The sequence below is a fragment of the Anticarsia gemmatalis genome, chromosome 9 (genome assembly GCF_050436995.1).
Source record: "Anticarsia gemmatalis isolate Benzon Research Colony breed Stoneville strain chromosome 9, ilAntGemm2 primary, whole genome shotgun sequence".
Classification (NCBI taxonomy): domain Eukaryota; kingdom Metazoa; phylum Arthropoda; class Insecta; order Lepidoptera; family Erebidae; genus Anticarsia; species Anticarsia gemmatalis.
In genome coordinates, this window is record NC_134753.1 from 4,284,647 (window position 1) to 4,306,264 (window position 21,618).

A 21,618-nucleotide genomic window follows, 5' to 3' on the forward strand; every position below is an offset into this window, starting at 1 on the left:
CTCTTTCAATAAAAGACGCATTATTTTTCCCAACTTTATTTATAGAAACAGTTTACAAATGAGCTATCACAGGCTAGCGCGTGTTAACTACGATATCGTTGCAAATAAATCTGGTTAATAGCGTTATTACTGGTTACTTTGTTGGCTACAAAATGTCAAGAAAACCGATTAACTTACAAACAAAAGCTTAACATAACACCAACTGCTTACAAATGTTTAGATAATGCTTTTTCGAAATCATTTTGTTTACAAATACAACTCCCAATAGTTCAGAAATGAATAAATATTACGTGTCATATCTAAACAACGTTAAGCAATAGTTGGGTGAAAAACTATTGTGACTATTCGTCTGTCCGATTATAATAAGTACACTTTTCTGTTCTTTACAAAAATACTTTATTTCAACATTTTGGCAACATCACATAATACCTTTGACATAATATCATAATTAATCTAACCACAAATAGTCACAATATATTTCTCTAAAATGAATCAAACTTATCACTACAGAGATTTGGTAAAAAAAATCATGACTTATGTAAAATTAATGTTATAGGAGATTACGAATATCAGCTATGATTCGCGACGAGTGGTATCTGAAAAAAAAGAAAAGAAAATCAGATCAAAATCAAATCCTACTGACACTTATGATGTTAATGATACAGATAGTAATTATGCTGCAGGTTCGGAAGGTGAGACCAATGAGAAGATCTAATAAGTAACTCTTGGCCACTGTATCAAAATTGCATCAATATATTTTACGGAATAAAAGTAAAGTACTTATTCGGTGACAGTAAACTGATCTACCATTTCTTTTTTAAGTAATAATATCTGGATTGTCTTTAAATAATCAGGGATCTCAATGGTATACATATTAGTATGTGTTACTGAAATATATATATTCATCGTCATTCACATTAATAATAATATAAAATAATCCGGGATATACGCGTTATAATTTATACAATAGTGCAATTTGATAATGCTATTGTACTTTGTTACATGCAGTAATAATTCGCTACGCAACATAATTATGTTAGATAAAGTCTACAGGAAAACAACAAGAGACTATGTAGACCAAGAATATAAGGATATAACAATAATATAGCCTAAATAAAACACCCACGAATACATACTATATTAACAACGCCTATACCTGTTTTAAAAAAAATAAGGGATTTTTCTCAATCCAATAGATATGATATATATATTATGAAGTCACCGTTTGAAGTCGGTGCAATATACTGTACACCGTGACGTCATAGTTTCAGATTATTTTCGTTTCTAGATTAATCTATACAAATATTATAAATATGAAAGTTAGATTGATGTTTGTTACTCGATTACAACAAAACTTCTCATTTAGATGACGGGACACACAGTTCATAACTTGGTTTCCTTTTACCAACGGAAAATCATTTCCCGCGAAACATACCGGTAACTAGTAAGAATGTAATGCTTACAGTATTAGACCCTCTTCTCGCGGTACATATGCACGTAGGCGGCTTCAGAGGGCGAGCACATGCCGATCTTCTGGCAGACGCCCTTCGTGCCGAACTCTTCGATCAGGTGGATCACGCTATCGCCGTAGATCTCCATCATTGTGTGGCACTGCGTGTACACAAGACATTATTAGATACATTTTAACAATCCATTACGAACAACTATTGAATCATAAGCCACCTTTACACACACACTCTATCGGGCATGAAACAACAATCGCGCATGAATTCGCACATGACATTCTGCTCACTCCTAAGAACGTGCGATAGAGTGTGTGTGTGAAGGCGCCTATTGAAAGCGTCTCAGTAATAAAATGTTATGTAGAAAATTGTCTAGTATAAGACAAAATAACTATTCTTTAAAGCAAATTCAAAGTAAAATAAGTATAACAACACCCTTTAGCGAGGCGAAACAATTGAGTCGTTGAAAGTGCATCGCGCCGCTAATTAGGTCAGAGTGTTAGAAGGCAATGTCAAGGTTTAATACGAAACACTGAACGACGAAATGATAATAATATACGTAGTCATTTTATGTACATGATAATTTCTTTAGCACTTTGCAGTAATTTTATTGCCACATGTACTTATTGTACACCTGTGAAAATGTGTTTCATAACATTTTCTATATCTCTAAACGTTTTATAGCTCCAAAGTTCGCGTTGTCATGTATTGAGAATCATAATACCCTATAATTTAAAGTACGTTTACTTCTATTTACAACACTGATATGCAAATTATTTTAATAGACCTGCCAGTACAGAGTCACGTCGTTTTATATCAGCTTATCAGCCAAATTACTCTTTATTATTTAGATACCAATACTTATATAATACTTTACATTATTATTGCAGGATTATACATCGATATTTAAAACCAACAATGGATTGATAAAAATATTGATAAAAAGAGAAACTGTTGTAAATGTGATCGAGTTTTAAAATCACGTTCATTAAAAAGGGAGTGCCAGTTTATGCTATCTCGAGTATTTGCGCACTGATTTCTATGTAGTTATCGTTTTATATGCGGGTTTAATTTATCCGTCATAAAGTTAAATCTGCGAGTTTCGTTGTACAAGTGTTACAATGTACCTACATGGTGGATAAAGTTTGGATTTGTTTAATCGAAATGTTGATAAAGCTTACTAAGGTTTGCTTCCTCAATAAGGGCATGTCTTGACTGCTTTGAAAACATTATTCTTATAACCAGAAAAAGCGTGCTCTCAATAAAAAATATCCCAAAACACGCGTTTAAGAATTAAGGTTAAATGGTCATATTATGAGCTCATTTTAAAATCACATAAGAATTGTTCACAGAAGCATAACTTCGGATAAAATAGAGTACTTACCCTAGCGTTGTACTTGGCGGGCAGCAGGCCGCAAGACTTCTCCACAATGTGCACGATGTTGCGGTCCACCTTGTCGTTGCTCAACACTTTACGTACGGCCGCGACCACGGTCTCGCACACCGCGCAGTCCAGGATCTCCTCTGTTGATAAAATGTACTACTGTTATTGTACTGCTTCTATGGGTATATAATCATTTTTCGTATGTTTAAAATAAATACTCTAATATTCGACGAGTTTAAAGAGAAATACTCGTCGAATATACCACCGCGACCGGGGTGAAAATGCCTGTACCGTATATTTATTCATAAAAAATCACTCGTTAATTTACATAAAATTGGCCACATTGTGAGTAGTTAAGTTAGAACTTGCACACGTACGTAAATTAAAAATATTTGAGGAACTCAACGGAATTTCAGGTCATTCAAGATTGTATGCATGAATTTTTGCATACATTAGTGTATGCTAAATTATAAAACATTAGAATATCACGTTGTTACCTTTGACAACGCCAATGCTGGAAGGCTCGCACAGCTTCAGTTCCTGGCACACCTGATCGGGCGAGAGTTCCTGCGCCAGCAGACTGATCACCATGTCCGCGTACTTGTCCACGAACTGGTCGCACTCCGACCTGATCGTCTTGGGCATGTGCGTGCACACGTTGTGAATCACTTTCTTGATCTCATCCTAGGATACAAAAACAATTATGAGTAGTTTGAATAGTTTGGTTAGTATTTTACATCTAGTGCTTTTACAATTTACGAAGCAAAATAATGAAATTATAAAGATAATAAGATAAAAGATTTGATTGTCGTAATATAAAATATTAATCATGCAACGCGCAATTCCTTTTTGCTAAAATAATATCTAAACTTCTAACTACCTTGTTCTAATATTTCAAATTACTAAAAACATAAGAAGGCGTGCCGTGCATTAAATTAATCTACATTATTACCAGTGTCCTGTCAAGATTTAACTGTGAATCAAACACAGAAAAGTATGAGATTTAAATAATCACTAGTTGTTGGAACGTTTTTACCAATACATAAAAGAAAATTACAGTCTTGAGTCTTACCTCATTATGTTTGTCCTTGATTTGATCGTCGATCTCCTTGAGTACAAACTCGCACACTACACATACGGTCTTCTGTGAAACTGGCGGCCTAACCTCGCGGCCGTTCACCGTGTTATCGAAAATCTCGTTCGTTTCTGTAAGTTAATGTTCTAGTTAGTAAATTGCGACACCATACATTTTTGAACTATGAATGCAGTCGTAAAGAACCTCTACGTGGAAGCTTCGGGTCCACACGCCTTCCAAATGTTCGGAACTCTGCAGTCCCGAGATATGGTAAGACTAACTTAGTTATCATGTTATTAAGTAATATTGTTTCTAATATTTTAATTTTACTTTTAGATTCTTACTCATAATACGGAATATGTCGGGAATATACAGCAAAGGTATATGAGTACTTATGTAATATGTTTTCTAAGAAATCTTTGTTTATATCAGAGTTTAGGCTTTCATTGTTCCAAATATATATTTTAATAAAATTTAGACATTAACTCACCGATATCCTGGTCATGTTTCACTAACATCTGAGTGGGCAGCATCGACTTCTTTCTGAAGTTGTTCCTATCGCCTCTCAGCTCTGGCCTGTCGTGGTACTTGTCAATCTGTCCGTGACCGATCTTGAAGGGAACTTTCACTTCGTCCTTGCACAGTTTCAAGAACACGCAGATCTCTTGAGCGTTCATGTTAGCGACGAGCATCTCGATCAGTTGGTCGGTGTATGTGTCGACAAAGTCTACGCATTCCGTGCGCAGTTTAGCTGAGAGACGAGTGCACAGGTTGTCGAGTTCTTCGCGGATTCTTTCCTGTAGAGTTAAATATCTTTTGTTATGTGATTTTCTTCATAATGGTGATTTTATTCATGAATATATGGAGTAGTCAATCAAGATTGCAAACACCATAATAAAGGTACAATTTTTTTCCTATGAATAGGGTAGGACACTCCACCGTCACTACTATTACGGAGGTTTCTTTTTGCTGTCTTCTAAAAACTTAAGAACTCTGTAAGCTTAACTACTGTGAATGGTAAGATGATGCCTACCTCACTACGGTTGTTCTTCAGCACAGTCTCGAGTTGGTCGACGGCGAACAGGCACAGCGGGCAGTTGGACCTCAACTTGTTCACTTCCACGCGGCGGACTTCTTCAGTCTGAGGGCAAATTCCGAGAGCTGGGCACACCTGTGGAACAAATATCATAATTTATTAAGATTTCATCACCCTACTTAAATGAGAATGTATACAAAATATAAAAAATATCTGTCAAACTAATAATTATTTTCGGTCAATCGAAAATCGGCAAGATACCTACGAGTAATAGAAACAATATAACAATTAGGAGCTTCATTAGGATTGTACAAAACCATAATTCAATTTTTAAGCTGTACTTACACTAGCGGGATCAATCTTCTGCACGAGCAGCGCAATGACGCCAGGTCCGTACTGCGTCACGAAGCCCTTGCACTCGCCGTTGACGGACTCCGGCAGTCTGTCGCACGCCTTGTTCACTGCGTCGATGATCTCGTCCTGTTAACATAACACACAAAATTATTACGTCAGCTTTTGTAACAGATCTTATAACCTCAAAATCAAAATCAAATCATTTATTCATTTAGGTCAAATGCTGACACTTATGATAGTCAATGTTACAGAGAGTGAATTTACCGCCAGTTCGGAAGGTAGGGCCAATAAGAAGAGCTGGCAACCCAGTTTGTAATTAAAGACAGAGTGAAAATCGCAATGAGTTTGAGATACAAAACTGTTACAGTATAATAAGTACATTATTATCAAAATAATGTTTGCTTTGTTTGTTTACACATTTAAAGCTCGGCACTTCTGAGGCTAAGAGGGCAAATTACACTGTTTAACTTTTCAGAAGAACTCATACAATGTTCTGTATAATAAATATACTTATTATTTACTTGCCTTTTATACCATAGTCGTAGTATGTAGCATTTATTACTTTGAAGCAATAAATGTTATAAACTAAGACACTTAACTGTGTAGTACAAGTTCACTCTAATGTGAACCTCTGGGTCTGATTTCACTATCATTTCATCCTATAATTCCACTTTCCATATTTTATCAAAGCAAAAGAAAAATGTCTATAATAAAATTAAATCAATAATGTGTTAGTTACCTCAGTATGCGTGTCGCTGATCTCGACCTGCAAGTAGTGCAGGAAGTACTGGCAGAAGGAGCACGCCACCTTACCGCCCACCTGCGGCGACGACACGAACATGCGCTCGATGGGCAGCGGCGGGGGAGGCTCGGTCAGAGACACGATGCGCACGTTGGTCTGCTTGTTCACTGGTACACGGTGCAACTGTGGGACAGAACAGATAGATAGCTACTTATTTATTAAGTAATTTATAGTATTTGGCCTGAAATATCGACTGCCTTATTCTTCTTCAATGACTGAATGATCAGCAAAATCAAGAATTTTTGAGTAAAGGAAATAGAAAGCCCAATTTTTTTACTTTACTGGATAGCTATGATTTGATTAATATTTTGTAAATCATACATTAGGTTATAAGTATATAAAAATGGTTCCTATTAAAATGCTTGTCATATTATTCGAGTCTAATGTATTTAAGTGTATAACGAACACCCAACCATGTGTTTGGTTTTTACATCAGGCATATTATACAGCAGTTACAGACTCATATTCACACCTACATAAGGTTAAGACAATATAAACATTAATAAAACCTCAAACTCTACATGTAAAAATACTCAAATTCCCTTTAAAAAAATACCACATAAGCCAATACTCACATCATCAGTCTTATAGCTATTAGCTTCATCAGTACCAACGAGCACAGGTTTCTGTGTGATAGCCTTCACGACTACCTCCTTAGTAACGAGTGGCGCGATCACCGGGGCCACAGTCTTGTTGCCACACACACCGATCATGGAACAAATGGCGTTAGCCTTCAGCTCTTGAACCAAGTATTTGTAGATCAATGGGTAGTACTGCTCAGCAAGGTGGAGGCATTCGTCTTTGAAGTTGCCAGATTGTTTGCATAGACCTGTGGAGAAACGATACTTTAGTTTTGGGTAGGTATATTTTTATAACACGTAAAGAGGCTTGATTAGAATATAACTCATGGTGGCTTTTATGAAGCCTTCGCGTGACAAAATAAATGTGCATTTTGCTAGCTGCTTGAAAGAGCTTTATTTAATTTATAAGCAAGTTAACGTTTTAGCAAAACAGAAGATTCAAAAGCAAACTATCTCCAGTTTGCTTTTAATCAGTGTCTCTTTGTCAGTAAACATTAAAGTTCAATTAAGATTTTAGTGGCGGGACACATAAAATATCTAGAATCCATTAAAAAGGGAGGAAGAGTACAGCACGTTAGTTGCGTATACATTATTGTTTCGTATGAGGCCAATATGAATTGTTAATTTAAAAGTGACATTTTATACTAATATTATTACCTTTCAGCACTTTGTAGAACTCAAGCTCGGTGGTGTTAGCGACCAGCACGTCACGCAGGTGTTTCACCAGCTGTTCGCACAACTCACATGGCACATCACTGGAAATTAATATAATGTTATTAATTTACTCATTGTTATTATAATAATGAAAACGCCTTATATGTGTCTAACGTTGCGTGTAAATTAAAAATCAATCTGTCAGCTTTCAATTTCTTTTATACTCCCAGTCATTGTCAGCGTATGCTGATCTAATATTTATGATATAAGTAAATTTAGGGCCAGTTTCACATTTTTTAAATAAGTGTAAGCTATCTGTTGAATAAAGTGACAGCAAATATATATATATAAATACAACTTAGATATTAAGACGCTGTGAAACTGCGCCTTAGGGTTTCAGTTAACTATTCTCTCTACCTTATCCATCGCATCCGCTATCCTCGAATAGATTAATCTGTAATTATATTTCTGAACAATCTGTCCACAATAAAGTAGGTTATTTTAAAGTCAAATCGCACTTACTCAGACTCCCTGTAGTCAGTGAAGACCCCCGGGAAGGTGTAGTCGTCGTGCGAGTGGTACCGGGCGGCGCACTGGCCCGACACGTGGCACATGCTCTGTGGCGTGAGGTCCTGGCGCAGCGCCGCCACGATGTTCTCGTAGTACTTGAACACCAGCATCGAGCACGAGTCCGAGAACGAGTCCATGTTGCGACACACCTGGAAGCAAATATAGCATTTTTAGTATTTCATTTAGGTATCTCGCCTTTTTTTTAATTTGAGTTTCAATAAAGACTATTCTTGCACGAGAACTTGAATTGCGTTAAGCTTAACAAACGGACGCAAATAGTATAATTCGTAATTCTCCTCCTAAAGCATCAGTATAATTCGTTTGGCATGGTGACTAGTTAACTATTTGATTTATATTAAAGCCAACGACGCCCGCGGGAAGAGTATCAGTATTAGTCAACTGGCAAGGTGACATAACCACTGCGCCAAGGACATCATCACATCAAAAAGAGTGTGGTTTCTTTGTCATCAAAAGGAAAATTTTGTTTATTGTACAAATAGCTCATGGTATATCTAAATTCACTAGTTGGTGTTAAAATGCACGTTTATAAATAAGTGAATATTTCAAGGTTTTATATATTACCTGCAACAATCCCACTAAGAAATCTTCATCATTAGTGCGGTCGAACTTCTTGCGCAGACCACCGACGGTCCTCTCGCAGTTGTTGCATTCCACGCGCAGTTGCAGCTGATGGTTCTGAAACAATTATATTAACTTTAGCCAAAATACTAAATTACGTAAGGTAAGTTAAGTTAGGTAAGCTGTTTAGCTTATTCGATGACATTTTAATAGTTGTCCAAACATTTGCTGTCACTTTATCTAGAAAATTGGTTAATTGCACTTATTCTTAAACCGAAACTAGCCCTAGGATTTACTATTGGCAAGAGCAACCACATATTCGGAGAAACAGAGTGTTATGTGTTATATAGTCCAGAAGTTCAATAATTTTTTTTTTGCTATATAGCTACTATGATACAAAAATAAGTATGTACTGGATGGAGATGTAGTTGATTTAAATGCTACCCCTATTGCTTAAGGTTTATTAAGCAACCCTGCTTTAAACAGTAATCATAAATAAATGGAAAAGTATCGTTCATATCCCAGTTTCGTAATTAAACACAATAGTTTATTCTGTGCGAGTTACACGATACATTACTATGTATCTATAAGTCATACTACGTTCAAGAACGTGGCGTGAGGTTATAAACAGCAAACCGCGATAACCGGTCAACAAATAATGTTATGACTAACATTCGTGAGCAATTTAGATTAATTGTGTAGTACAATAACTACAGAAAATGTTCTAATAAAGATAGTCTCATGCAGAACAAACGTCTAGACAAGTATAAAACTCATTTATTTTATAGCTAATTATATGATGTTTTTTTCTTTCTTTACGCCATCGTAAAGATTGTCCATTCATTTAGAAAAATCCATATTTAATTATCGAAGCAAAAAGAATGCTGTCAAGAATTATATAGTTATGACTAAAATACTAGTGTCTAAATGTTTAGTGTGATAAGAGATCCATCCTTGTGGATACAATCTTTATTCATTATTATCCCTACTTGCGAACAATAATAAGCAGGAATGTCAAACTATACACACTGTGTCGCGGTAACAAGGAGGTGAACTATAAAAATAAATATCCATCATGGAAATCTATGTACGCGCATAACTTCTAAACAACAAACTAAATTGGATATATTTTTATATATGTTTGTAAATGTCGGGACAAGGTTTGTATGGGATCGATGGGATTCAATTTCCAACGGGAATGGACCAACGAGATAAAATCGGGAAAGTCAAGTCATTGGAAGTCGGGCCTGCCTGCTAGTTAGTTAGTTAGATATAACATTATAGCAATAGTGGGTATGGTTAATTTAGTGGATGTAGCGTATCATTGTTGCATCCGACGCGGCGTCGTTATCCGTACTTCCTTTGTTTGTTGACATACAGAATGTCAAGCGTTGCTTATCTCACGATAAAAGTTTAATTTGGCATTAACATAATATTGAAGAATAGCTAGCTGAAACTGAGAAAGTGCCTTACTCGGCAGTGGGACAACAATGGCTTATATTTATTTACTAAATAGAATAATTAAACGTAAACATTACAAATATACAAGTCATAACCTAGTATAATCATCGAACAAATGGCGATTTGTAGACCTATTTCGATTAGGACCTAATCTTGCTACAACAAATGCAAGGAATTCAATTCATGTCAGTCATTCAATCAACTGATACTCTTTAGAGTATCAGTTGAGTTGTCTTTAGAGTATCAGTACATGACAATTTCTAATAAAATGTACAAAGATATGGATATCTTTGTTACATAGTTATGACTAAACCTACAACGAATTTAATCATGATTCTAAGATATAAATGTTGACACAGTTTGATAGGAAAGAGTTACCTTGTATTATGATGTCTGCTATTTTTAAACAGACTGACTCAATATTATAAGCGACAATAACTTAAAACAAAAGTAGTCATAATATACTTAGTTCCTTTTGTATGTACAAATGTTACTACATATCGAATAACGATATTGAATAGTGACTAAGTGTCTTTGTCCTGCATTCAGGTCACTCTTATTTAAAAGTAAGCAACTTATAATTACTGCCTACTATTATTTACAATACTTGTAAGTAATAAGATGAACATTCTTTAACCTTTTAGGGTGCACTTACTAAGACAAAACCAACAAAGTAAGCTTAACACATAAGCAAGAGATGTAAAAGTAGGAATTATTTTTAGAATTTACACGCAGAAGAAGTTCCGGGCAAAAAACAGTTTTACGAATAGTAGTTGTTTAATTTGTATAAATTCTGTATTAATCTTAGAAAGAAGTTACACGGACATTTCGAATACATTGTTTACTATAAACAATGTAGCACGGCTATCAGTGTGTATGGAACTAAATAGCGTATAATTTACCTATTTGTTATTGAATACATATTACGTTTCTATGTCCTCGAACAATTTTGAAACCGATGGTTTTGGAAAAATCTTTGTATTTTTTAGATGCGGTTCGATTCCTCCCTCCTATACCTTCGAATGATTCTGATTATATCCTAAGCCTAGCACTTAACATTTAATTGTCATTGCATTTTCTTTTTCGTGGCTAAAAAACCTAGCAACTTTAAACGTATAACATTACGTATTTTAACAAGGCAAGTTACTTACAAAGTCTTCGAGCAGTCTGTCAATCTTAGCGTTGTTACACAGTCCAGCGACGGAGCACACAGCTTGAGGGTTCATCTGCGAGGCCAGGGTCTCCACCAGCTCAGGTACAAAGTCATCAGCTAGCTTCATGCACTCCTTCGCCACTAGCTTGATCGGGATCAGCTGGCACGAACCTTCGAACACTTCCTTGAGTTCCTCCTGTAAATTGATCATTATATTTAGTTATAGTGTTATGAAACTGGCTTATAGGCAGTAGGCAGTTTTGACTTAAGGCATTGGTGAAGTTTTTTAGGACTCAGGGCCATTTCATCAACGCACCAGATGTTCGGCTATCGGGGTGGTTTTTTAGTAGAATCACCACATAACCCAAGATTACGACTACAAGAGACTCTAGGAAAATTGGGTATCCGAAGAGATTTCTCCCCCGCAAAAAAAGGCAGTTTTGACTTTGGGACACATCACCGACCTTAAGTCAACGACCCGTCTTGGGCGTGTATTCTTCTATAACAGAATATTATTAAGTGCCTTCATAAACCTTCAACTACAAGGCATAAAGGTACTAAAGTACCAACATTTTAGTGTTGATTGAAAGTAGATATCTTATTATTTATTACGAACGTTTGAACGTTGAAGTTTTATACTACAAATTCACAACATTTTTAAGTTCGTGTTGTGTTTTTATCGGACGAAGTTTTAGTACCTAAACAATGTATTGTGTATGTGATAACTGTAAAAACATAACATTATTATCTAAAAACAACGGCTATGGTTGATTAAATTAAAGATAAAGTATGCGTACTTAGTAAACATTGTTATATACAGGAAATTATATTTTCCCTATATTGTTTCCCTTTTAGTGTTAGTTAAATTAATACTATATTGTAGTTATATTAGTTTTCTTCTTTTATATTATACGCTTGTAATCACCAAAGGTGTAGGCTGAGGAGTATAAAAACAGTAGACTCTAACATTTCGCCATTAAATTGAGAATTTTCTTACTTAAAAAGTAACATATAAAATGCCCTACCCGAGAATCAAACCTCGTGATCGGCAGTCTCATACACCACTTAGGTCACAATGGCAGCTTATCTTATATTACTTTTTAATGATAATAGTTAATAATGAAAACTTATAAAACAATGTAGCGATCGTTGTGTGTCAGCATTATCGGACAACGACTTAGGACGCCCACAAGGTGTAAGTTCAACCTTTGTTTGTTCTAGCTGATAATATTAAGTATCGTGCCACATTCTTCAACAGTTTTTATTCACAAGCTCCGGTTAAGATTATAATATAAAAAACTTTACTTAAGTGGAACTATTTTATGATATCTATGAAAATATCACCAATATTAATGGAAATTAATTTTCTTAAAATACAAGCATTGGTTAAGTATTGAATATAGAAACATACATAAATCTTTTTGTCTTGTCCTTAACATAAATATACTAGCTGACCCGCGCAACTTCGCTTGCGTCACATAAGAGAGTCATAATTTTCCCCGTTTTTGTAACATTTTTCACTGGTACTCTGCTCCTATTGGTCGAAGCGTGATGATATATAGCCTATAGCCTTCCTCGATAAATTGGCTATCTAACACTGAAAGAATTTTTGAAATCGGACCAGTAGTTCCCGAGATTAGCGCGTTCAAACAAACAAACAAACAATCAAACAAACAAACAAACAATCAAACAAACTATATCTATTAGTATAGATACTATAATGATTTTTTTTATTCAATAATATACAAATAATATACCGATCAAATATAGAAAGGACTCATTTTTCCAATTTAGTTAGAAATAACGCAACTTTAATGTACGTTTTGGTCTACGACTAATGAAACGCGCAATACTATTAGAACAAAGCGAATGAAAAATAAACAAAACTAGTTAAAAATATTACTGGGTTTAAGGTGTCGAGATAAACTTCATTCATAATAATTCGATTCACAGAAATTTAATCAGGCCGTTGCATTAAACAGCGCAATACCGTGATTAATAACAATTTCAATGGTAACTGCTATGGCAATGAAATTACACGCAATCAAATGTTACGATCATTCAGATTTGCAATCATGGATTACTGTAGATCTTGTGTTTATACTTCTTAAACTACATAACTAAAATGAAAACAAAGATAATAATCTTCCAATAATATTTTGATCGCATTTTTTCGGGTCTTTGCATCAGATATTATGAAACAAACATCACAATACTCGAGGGTGTAGACAGGAACATTAAATATACCCACATGTCGCCATTTACAATGTTGTTAGTCCCATATCATAGGGGCCGAGCCTATTGTCATTTACCGGGTACGTTACCAAACTACGGGTTACTATTGATATTATGAGATGAATATTTCTCAATATTCATCTCAATATTATGAGATGAATATTTCTCAATATTCATCTCATAATATCTGATGCCAGTCATGGTTCAAGTCAATCTTACACAAAGTCGAAAGAAAACAACTGCCATACATTATAACGTCAATCCTAAAAGAAAGTCAACCCTTAAGCTGAAGAGTTTGTTTGTTTGAACAGGTTAATCTCAGGAATTACTGGAAATTGAAGAATTCTTTTACTGTTGGATAGTCTATTTATTAAAGAAGGCTATAGGCTATATATCATCTCGCCACGATCAATAGGAGCCGAGTACCAGTGAAAAATGTTACAAAAACGGGGAAAATTATGACGTATTCTCTCTCTCTCGCAAGCGAAGTTTCGCGGATCAGCTAGTATAAAATATAAGCACTACATTTTCCTGTATATTTTAGCAATTTAAGTACAAAATAGATAGAAAAACAAACCTGTGTCTCATTGCTCTGCAGCTGGTCACGCGCCTGTGTGACCATGTCGGTGCAGATCTTGCAGATGCTGTCGGTATCCTCAGGGAACGTCATCTTGGACCACACGCGGCTCACGCAGTGGTGGGTCGCCTTGCATTCGCGACCAGTGCTGTATAATACAAAACATTTGAGGACCTTAATAAAGGATTTTTTCGAAAAGTTGAAATTAATAACTAAAATTGTGGTTTTTGAGATTTCTACAGCGGAAATTTAAATAGATTATCTAATTACGTAATTAACTTTCTGAATATAATAATAATCCTAAAGTGCTTGATCTTTTTCAATGGAACTGTAACATCTAGCGAATTATTTGTTGTAAGCGTTTTTTAAATTTCTTTATATTATTTGGGCTGCTTTGACATTGTTATAAATGTAACAGCTATATTTACACAATTCACCAATACACGATATTCTAGTTCACAAGAAAATTCAATGTAAACGGGTTTAATTTCACGCATTCTATGAAACTGCGGTATAATAGTAACTACTAACCAGACATCGACATTATACAACGTTGTTATATAAAATATTCTGCAATCAATGCGGCCGAAAGCAATGTTAGTAATCCACCGATAGACTTACAAACGTTCAGATGTGGTTTTGTATGGCAATAGAAAATTACTCGTTATGTAATGTAATTGAGCCATTGTTTCGCATTATGAAGCCCTTATTCAAACAATGGAGTTGCAATTAAATTGCATGCAGTCTAAACATGAAAACAGTAGTGTTATGTAATTTGACCCTGGATACGTCCAGATTTCATTCAAAACTAAAGTAAAACTGGCTAAAGGTTAAAATAGTATGATTTTTTTACTTATACCAAAAATTATGCTGGGTTTTAAAAAATTTATTAATATTATTGTCATTAAAATCGTATTATGAAAAGTTGTTTGGTATGATAAGTGATAAATAAGCTAATGGTTTGTGTATAATTTACCTGAAGTTGCTGCACCAATACGACGGGCCCCAAGTGCATCGTGAAGCACCCACAAGTTTTTTAGCTGAAACGTCAATATAATTTAACTATATACAAATATACATCCTTATAAACATATACAGAAATCTTTCCATATAAATGCTGGAAGAATGTAGCACTTTCTAAATTTTAAAACAATTTTAAGAGTTCATCAAACATTTTCTAACAGAATATGGTTTTCATTTCCGCGTTTACGATCATAAACAATTATGCCTAGTATTGTCTACTGACGTTATTATTTAGCTATTATGTTAATTGCTTAGTCATCTCCAGGTGTAAATGGTCAAGGTTTCTTGGTTCGCTTATGTTTCTTATCTAAAAGCCAATTTCAATATTACATTGTTCGATTAATAGGTAACATCTTCTCTATCTCACGTTGCCATTTTGCTCGCGACGTCCTTAGCAATATTATCGGGAAATTTGATAGACTATGTTTAATCCCTCGTCTTCAAATTTTTCTATTAAATTATCTTATCAAAATCGTCGATGGCTTAGCTCTTAGAGACAGACAGAGTTTATATTTATAACATTATTTTATTTATAATATGAATAGATCAGTCTATGCCTATCTAATGTTGGGACCGGTCATAAATTATACAATGACATTTTAAGAACACTACTTAGTAACCTTTAGTCCAGTGAATAACATCAAAAATAATGTTTCTGTAAATAGTGACACATTACAGAAATTTGATATTCGTACAGAAGCTGAACATCAAACCAGCTGTTGATAATAATCGTGTTTCATACGGCTCAAATATCAATTTATTATAGTAGTAACATAATTAGCACAATCAGTGAAATTGTATCTGTGCAAAGCAATAAAAACAGTCAGGAGTATAATATCGAATTTGATGATTTTAGGCAAATATTGGCAAGCAATTCGTGTTCTTTATGTTATTAATTTAAATGTTCAAAGTCATTCTACTTTACTCAGCTTGAAATATATGGTAGTGACGTAAGCAGGCGTTTCAATTTGTTCAATAATATTAAATGTTCCTTTTAACATGATTCATTTCTAAACAAAATATTCTGTTGTTGTGATAACTAGTGATTGACGTAAATACACATGTAGGTAAGTACCAAGTTGACAAAAAAAGTTTTAAGGAAATAATTTCGGTCTACGTGCTCATCAATTCAGCACTTCTTAAACCGATTTAGGTGAAATATCGCTAGGTTGACCCCATACTCATTACGGGAGGAAACCCTCGCCCAGCAGTGGGACATTAATTTAATTTATTTTTTAGGTTATGGATCATAACCCGGAGAAAAACATGGGCTACATAATAGCCCACGCCCGACGCCAGTTAAATCTTCGAAGGCTAGTTTGATATCATTGTCTTAACTACAAATACCCACATGATAAAGTAATTTATAAGTAACGTAACAACAGGCAATAATGTGTATTAATATAGGTAACCGATGAATAAGAACTGTGACGCGGGTTTCCGCTGAATCGAATGAAACAATGTCACTATTGTCTGCTCGCAAAAAGAGAAACATGAAACAAGTTGACAGTCTTTATCAGAAACATTTGTACGGGATACATAACATGTAGTATTTTATTTTTGTATGTTCTACCAGTCAGCCCCGGCTTCGCCTGGGTCAACCTTAGCTTTATCAAAACTTTCCCTGATAATCACCCTATCTATTGGTGGCAATGGCATGAAAATCCGTTTAGTATATTTTGAGTTTATCGATTACAGACATACAGGGTCGCCCCGAGAGGACTTTGTTTTATTGAAATGATGAATTCCATAGGTACATATTAACAGATAGATTTGTCTATTACGTCTTTATTGTTAAACTACTCATCTCTCGGAGAAAAGTTAATTTTCATACCTATAAAAAGCTGTGGGTGAATAAGTAAAAGAAAATATTTTAAAACTCACCACTGGCAGGCAGGTTGTTCTGTGAAAGAAAAATAAATAATTTATAGCAACAGGATTTATTTCTACACAGTTTGTTATTTCTAATATAAGTATAGAATATCTATCAGGAATTCAATATATTATAATTAATCATTGTTGGTCTATACTTCTATAGTAAATAATGATTCAAACAATGACTCAGTTGTATATAGGCATTGAACACAATACTATGGAAATTTCTGCTTGTAAGTACCTTAGGAACTGGCACACTTGGGCTATTTTAATAACTTATCACTTGTAGTGGGACAGATATGGGTTATTAAAAAAAAATAGATTTAGTATTGTTAGGGTGGTAAAAACATGGGCTACGGAAACTACTTTAAATATTGAAGATATCTAAATTCACTAAAACAAACATGCTTTTATTTTTTAACATAAAATTAGCTGTTTTTGATAAACACTCAGATAAACTGGGAATCGGACTCATTTAAATAATAAATACCACTTTGATATTTTTTCATCACTGATTTGTAAAATTTATTCAAAATATTTTATAACAAAGGCCGCCCGCGACTTCGTCCACGTGGAAACCCTTCCGGAAACTCCGGGATAAGAAGTAGCCTATGTGTTATTCTGGGTCTTCAGCTACCTATATACCAAATTTCATGCATTTATAATATAAGTAGGATAGTTTATCTTACCTTAGCTAAGATCATGCTGATATCGGGATTGTTGCACATCTTGATGAGTGTGCACATGGTCTCGGCAGAGGTCTCCGACTTCAATACATGGAATATGTACGGGAAGAGGAGGCGCGTGTTCTGCTGACATATGCTCTGGATAGCCGGGTCCTTTATATCCTCGCATTCTGACTCCACGCGAGTCATAAGGTAATCCTGGTGTAACATATCGCTTATTAAGATAAAGGCGTAAGAGACTGGGTGTAGGTTCAGTGTTAAGTCATTTTTCCTCTAAAGGTGCGATTTATCTTTGAGATTATTGCTTGGAAAAATATTGGTAAGATTTGTAATGTTTTTTTTTTATTTAAATAAATTTCTTCATATTTACGATAAACTAAATGTTAAATAGGAGTCATCCGCAATAATAGAATTGCATATACCTATATAACAGCATAAGAGAATGTTCTCGCAGGCGTATAATAAATTAGCCCAGTGATAAATATTATAACTCTGAGTGATAAATACAGTTGTGTAGCAACATTATAAAAAAAACTAACCGTAATTCAAATTTCAATAATCTCTGTAATACTTTCGAATATCGATAATTGAATCAATATAGAAATGCCATGAAACTACTCTATTTAAAATCTCTGGTTCTTTATTTACTCCTCTAATAAAAGGTACTCACCGCATTAATAAGATCTTTAACATCCTTCAATTGTTTGAAGAAGCGTACGAACTTCGCGGACACCGGGTTGGTGGCGATGACGTCATTCCTCTTGTCCCACAGGGTCGCCGTGCAGTGGCCCACGGCCCCGCAGTCCGCCGCTTGTCTGTACACATGATATGAATCAGTCTATTGACGATATTTGAGTGTGACTCATATGACCCCTGTGTTGACAGGGAAGTGCACTTATATGAGGTAAATGATTATGTTGAAGGATGTGGTTTATTACTGTATTGTGAGATCGGTCTACATTTCATTTGGAAGGAGATACAGTAAATAAAATATGACATGGGTCTTGACGATGTTGATCAAGCTAAACACAGATTGGCGTCAATTATTGAAAAACTACGGAAAGGTAATCAATAAGGTTAATAGATCCCCACTCGCACAAGGAAATATTTTACGAATATCGGACCTTTTCAAGGCTAAATTAGAGGACTTAAAGATCGACTCCTTTCATACTGAGAAGAGCCTCTTGCCTAACGATAAACAATAGCCTAGCAAATAAAACAAATATGTAGTGTGTCTATTACAAACGTATGTACAAAATTTTATAGCAAAATTAATTGTTTGCGAGCAAATCACGCGATACAGGCGACTCATATACCTACCTAACGCTTGAATTAATGAACTCACGCGCAAGATAGCTCGGTAGAGACTGTTAGGTCAAAGGTGTAGGTTCAAACATAATTTTTGTGGCTTTCTGATGTCACTTGTATTTACAATGTAATATATTTGACATACAGTTGTATAAATGTTTCGTTTCATGCCAAATTACATTCTTGGTCATAAGTTCCAAGTCATACTTCTCCTAATAATAAATACAATGCTATTTATGATAATTTATTAGGCCAATTAACATAGCAGCAAATTAACGATATTTTGTTATAAAAAGCAGCATTTGGGTCAATTATTTTTATAATAATCATACCTACTGGTAACTAGATAAGCAAGATTAGGTTTGTTATTATTGCAAATAAAACTGTATTTCAACTTTGTCATCATTTACAAATCATTGCCAACATTTTTTGTTTACTAAAGCTACACTAATAATAATTATTATCTTCAATGCTTCAAATATGGAAATCTATTTTTAGTGTATTTTAAAATAGGTAAGATTTAAATGTTTGCATTCACAAAATACCCAAATACATATAGGCACATAGATGTGCTAATTACAGTTATCTCTCAAAACTATGTGTAAAGTGTAATTGACTATGTTATAAATCCATTACACTTATTTTCGGTTTCTTTTTAACTTAATTTATGGCATAAAAAGTGTTTAAAATATTGTTTAACTTACTTTAAACTCTGACACCATACTGAAGGCCCCTGGTGGCATTCATTTGGTAACCCGAAGGATAAACCTGTGTAAACAATACATCAAATGTCAGAATAATAATTATGAACAACGTTTATTATCGTTATAATAAAAATAATAAGAGCAAAACAAGTGAGCGGGGTCAGCCAGTGTTTATCATCAGAAACTGTTTCATGCAGGCTATGATAAGAGGACAAAAGCAAGCAATTATGTAAATACAAATAGAAATTGCTAGCATTTCATTTCAGTTCTTTGTTTGCTTTGTGCCAAATCTTTAATCTTTGTATTAATTTGCACTTTTATAGGGAAACATATGCAATAGGTAAATAAGGAGGAAAGAGTAAAGATGTAATTCTGGGACAACACATTACCATGTTAATGTTTGTTATAATAACTATAAAAGAATAAACTATCTGTTATAGAGTTCAAACCACCATTTAAAAGTTTTCAAAATGATAGCTGTTTAAGAATAATTTTGTTGTTCAATCCTGTAAACTTCTAAGTTTGAAAGACTAATCTAGAATAATCAATATAGTTTTATAAGTACATTGGGTTTAATGTAACAGTTTACATATAAATATTGCATAATTATTACAATTGAATGCTCTAAATATAATTAAGTTCTCTAACACAATAATAATTGCTTGTGACTATTATTATTAGAAGATAAATTAACCACAAAAGTATTGAAAACAGGAAATATGATCCAAAAACTATGTTACAGATAAGTAGTAACAATGTAAAGTTAATTTATTAGAAGAATTAAGTTGTCCGGACTTAAGTCTAAATATTAAACTTCATTTATGAGTTTTACCATTCACAAACACCTAAATAAACAATCTTTATTACTTTTAATGATTGTAAAATAGATACTTTTAGGTTTTTCACCTCTGTTGTCATATTATTCTAAATATTTGTAGAACTGAGATTTTTTCCCATCCTACGATTGCAAACAGTAGATAATTACAAGGATATTTTTTTATACTTTCAATCGTATCCGAAGCCAATCATAATGGAAGTTATGAAGCTTGCTTTCATAACAAAAAATGCAATTGTGATGCATTCTAATAATTGACTAAACCTATAACTGGTATTGTAACAGCGCAATGAAATCGGTAAAGCGAAATAAACTTAATTACGATCGAAAACAATAGAGGGTAATTTACGACTCCGAACAGTCTTTGACGGCTGTTAACTATTGTTTATAATAATACGTATTAGCTTCAACCTCTGACTCCGTAGAACAGATGTTTCAATAAAGTGTACTAAACAATTCAAATATTACAAGGACAGCGTTAATTGCGAGTGCGATTAAAAGCGTAAAAAATATTATTGTGTATACTCACCCGCACAACAAAAGAGTGCTATTAGACAAACAACGTACGTGTTTGTCATGTTTAAAGTCTTCAATTTACACCGCGTTGTCCAGTTTCTTGGCCGGCGATCGAAATACTAACAAATAAACTTAAATTTCACTTTGTTTAGAAGTTATTGCGTATTGATTGTGAATTTACAATTGTCAAGTCACCCAAAACGACCGACGAGTGACGACCGAATGCAAGCCGTCAATTGATAGTGTTGGGAATGTTGTGAAAAAAGATCGATAGTAACCGAAAAAATACGTACATCACTGACTGTGGATTTTTTTTTCGCATTTGAATGCTCATTTAAACGAAAGAATATCATACAACAAAAATAGGTTGTATTTATTCTACAAAAATAATAAATAAGTATATACTTTAGGTCAGTTTTGATACCACTTTTTCTGGCATACTTCTCGTTGATATCAATTGTAAGATAACACTTTATAAAATAAGTTTGATTAACACCGTTTACTAGTTCTTTTTAGTTGACAAAGTAATTAAATACTTATTGATAACACTAAAAATAGCAAAAAATCGTTAATCACATTATAAGCTTGGACAGCACTTTTAACCAATTTTTAGTTTAACGCCATCTATTGTTCTTTTTAAACATTATGTTGTTAGCATTCTTATTTCTGCTACTCGCTTATAGATGGTGCTGTACTCGTTCTAATGCTTCTCGACAATAGATGGCATTGTTAGAGTATAAAAGTAAG

At 34.1% G+C, this 21,618-nt stretch overlaps 1 protein-coding gene across 1 annotated transcript; it reads right to left on the bottom strand.

Annotated features, from left to right (window-relative positions):
* Positions 1–20: 20 nt before the first annotated feature.
* On the bottom strand, positions 21–21,107 carry Sap-r (prosaposin). The gene is made up of 21 exons (XM_076118797.1): positions 20,885–21,107; positions 19,521–19,584; positions 18,179–18,323; positions 17,512–17,706; positions 16,832–16,850; positions 14,901–14,964; positions 13,925–14,072; positions 11,111–11,308; positions 8,502–8,615; positions 7,872–8,068; positions 7,353–7,450; positions 6,690–6,943; positions 6,052–6,237; positions 5,304–5,438; positions 4,956–5,093; positions 4,413–4,719; positions 3,920–4,053; positions 3,345–3,531; positions 2,848–2,987; positions 1,464–1,611; positions 21–596 (listed from the first exon to the last, which is right to left on the bottom strand). Exons 1-20 carry the CDS (start codon positions 20,931–20,933, stop codon positions 1,468–1,470), a joined length of 2,916 nt encoding a protein of 971 aa, XP_075974912.1. The 5' UTR covers positions 20,934–21,107; the 3' UTR covers positions 21–596; positions 1,464–1,467.
* Positions 21,108–21,618: the final 511 nt, after the last annotated feature.

Bases quoted from the DNA above. Each gene is read 5' to 3' on its own strand.
- Sap-r (XM_076118797.1), bottom strand. From the start codon at position 20,933: ATGACAAACACGTACGTTGTTTGTCTAATAGCACTCTTTTGTTGTGCG. The intron at 17,707-18,178 runs GTGAGTACCTTT...ATGTTACACCAG, and splicing joins TTAAAGATCTTATTAATGCG to GATTACCTTATGACTCGCGT. The intron at 11,309-13,924 runs GTTTGTTTTTCT...ATCAATTTACAG, and splicing joins TGCAGAGCAATGAGACACAG to GAGGAACTCAAGGAAGTGTT.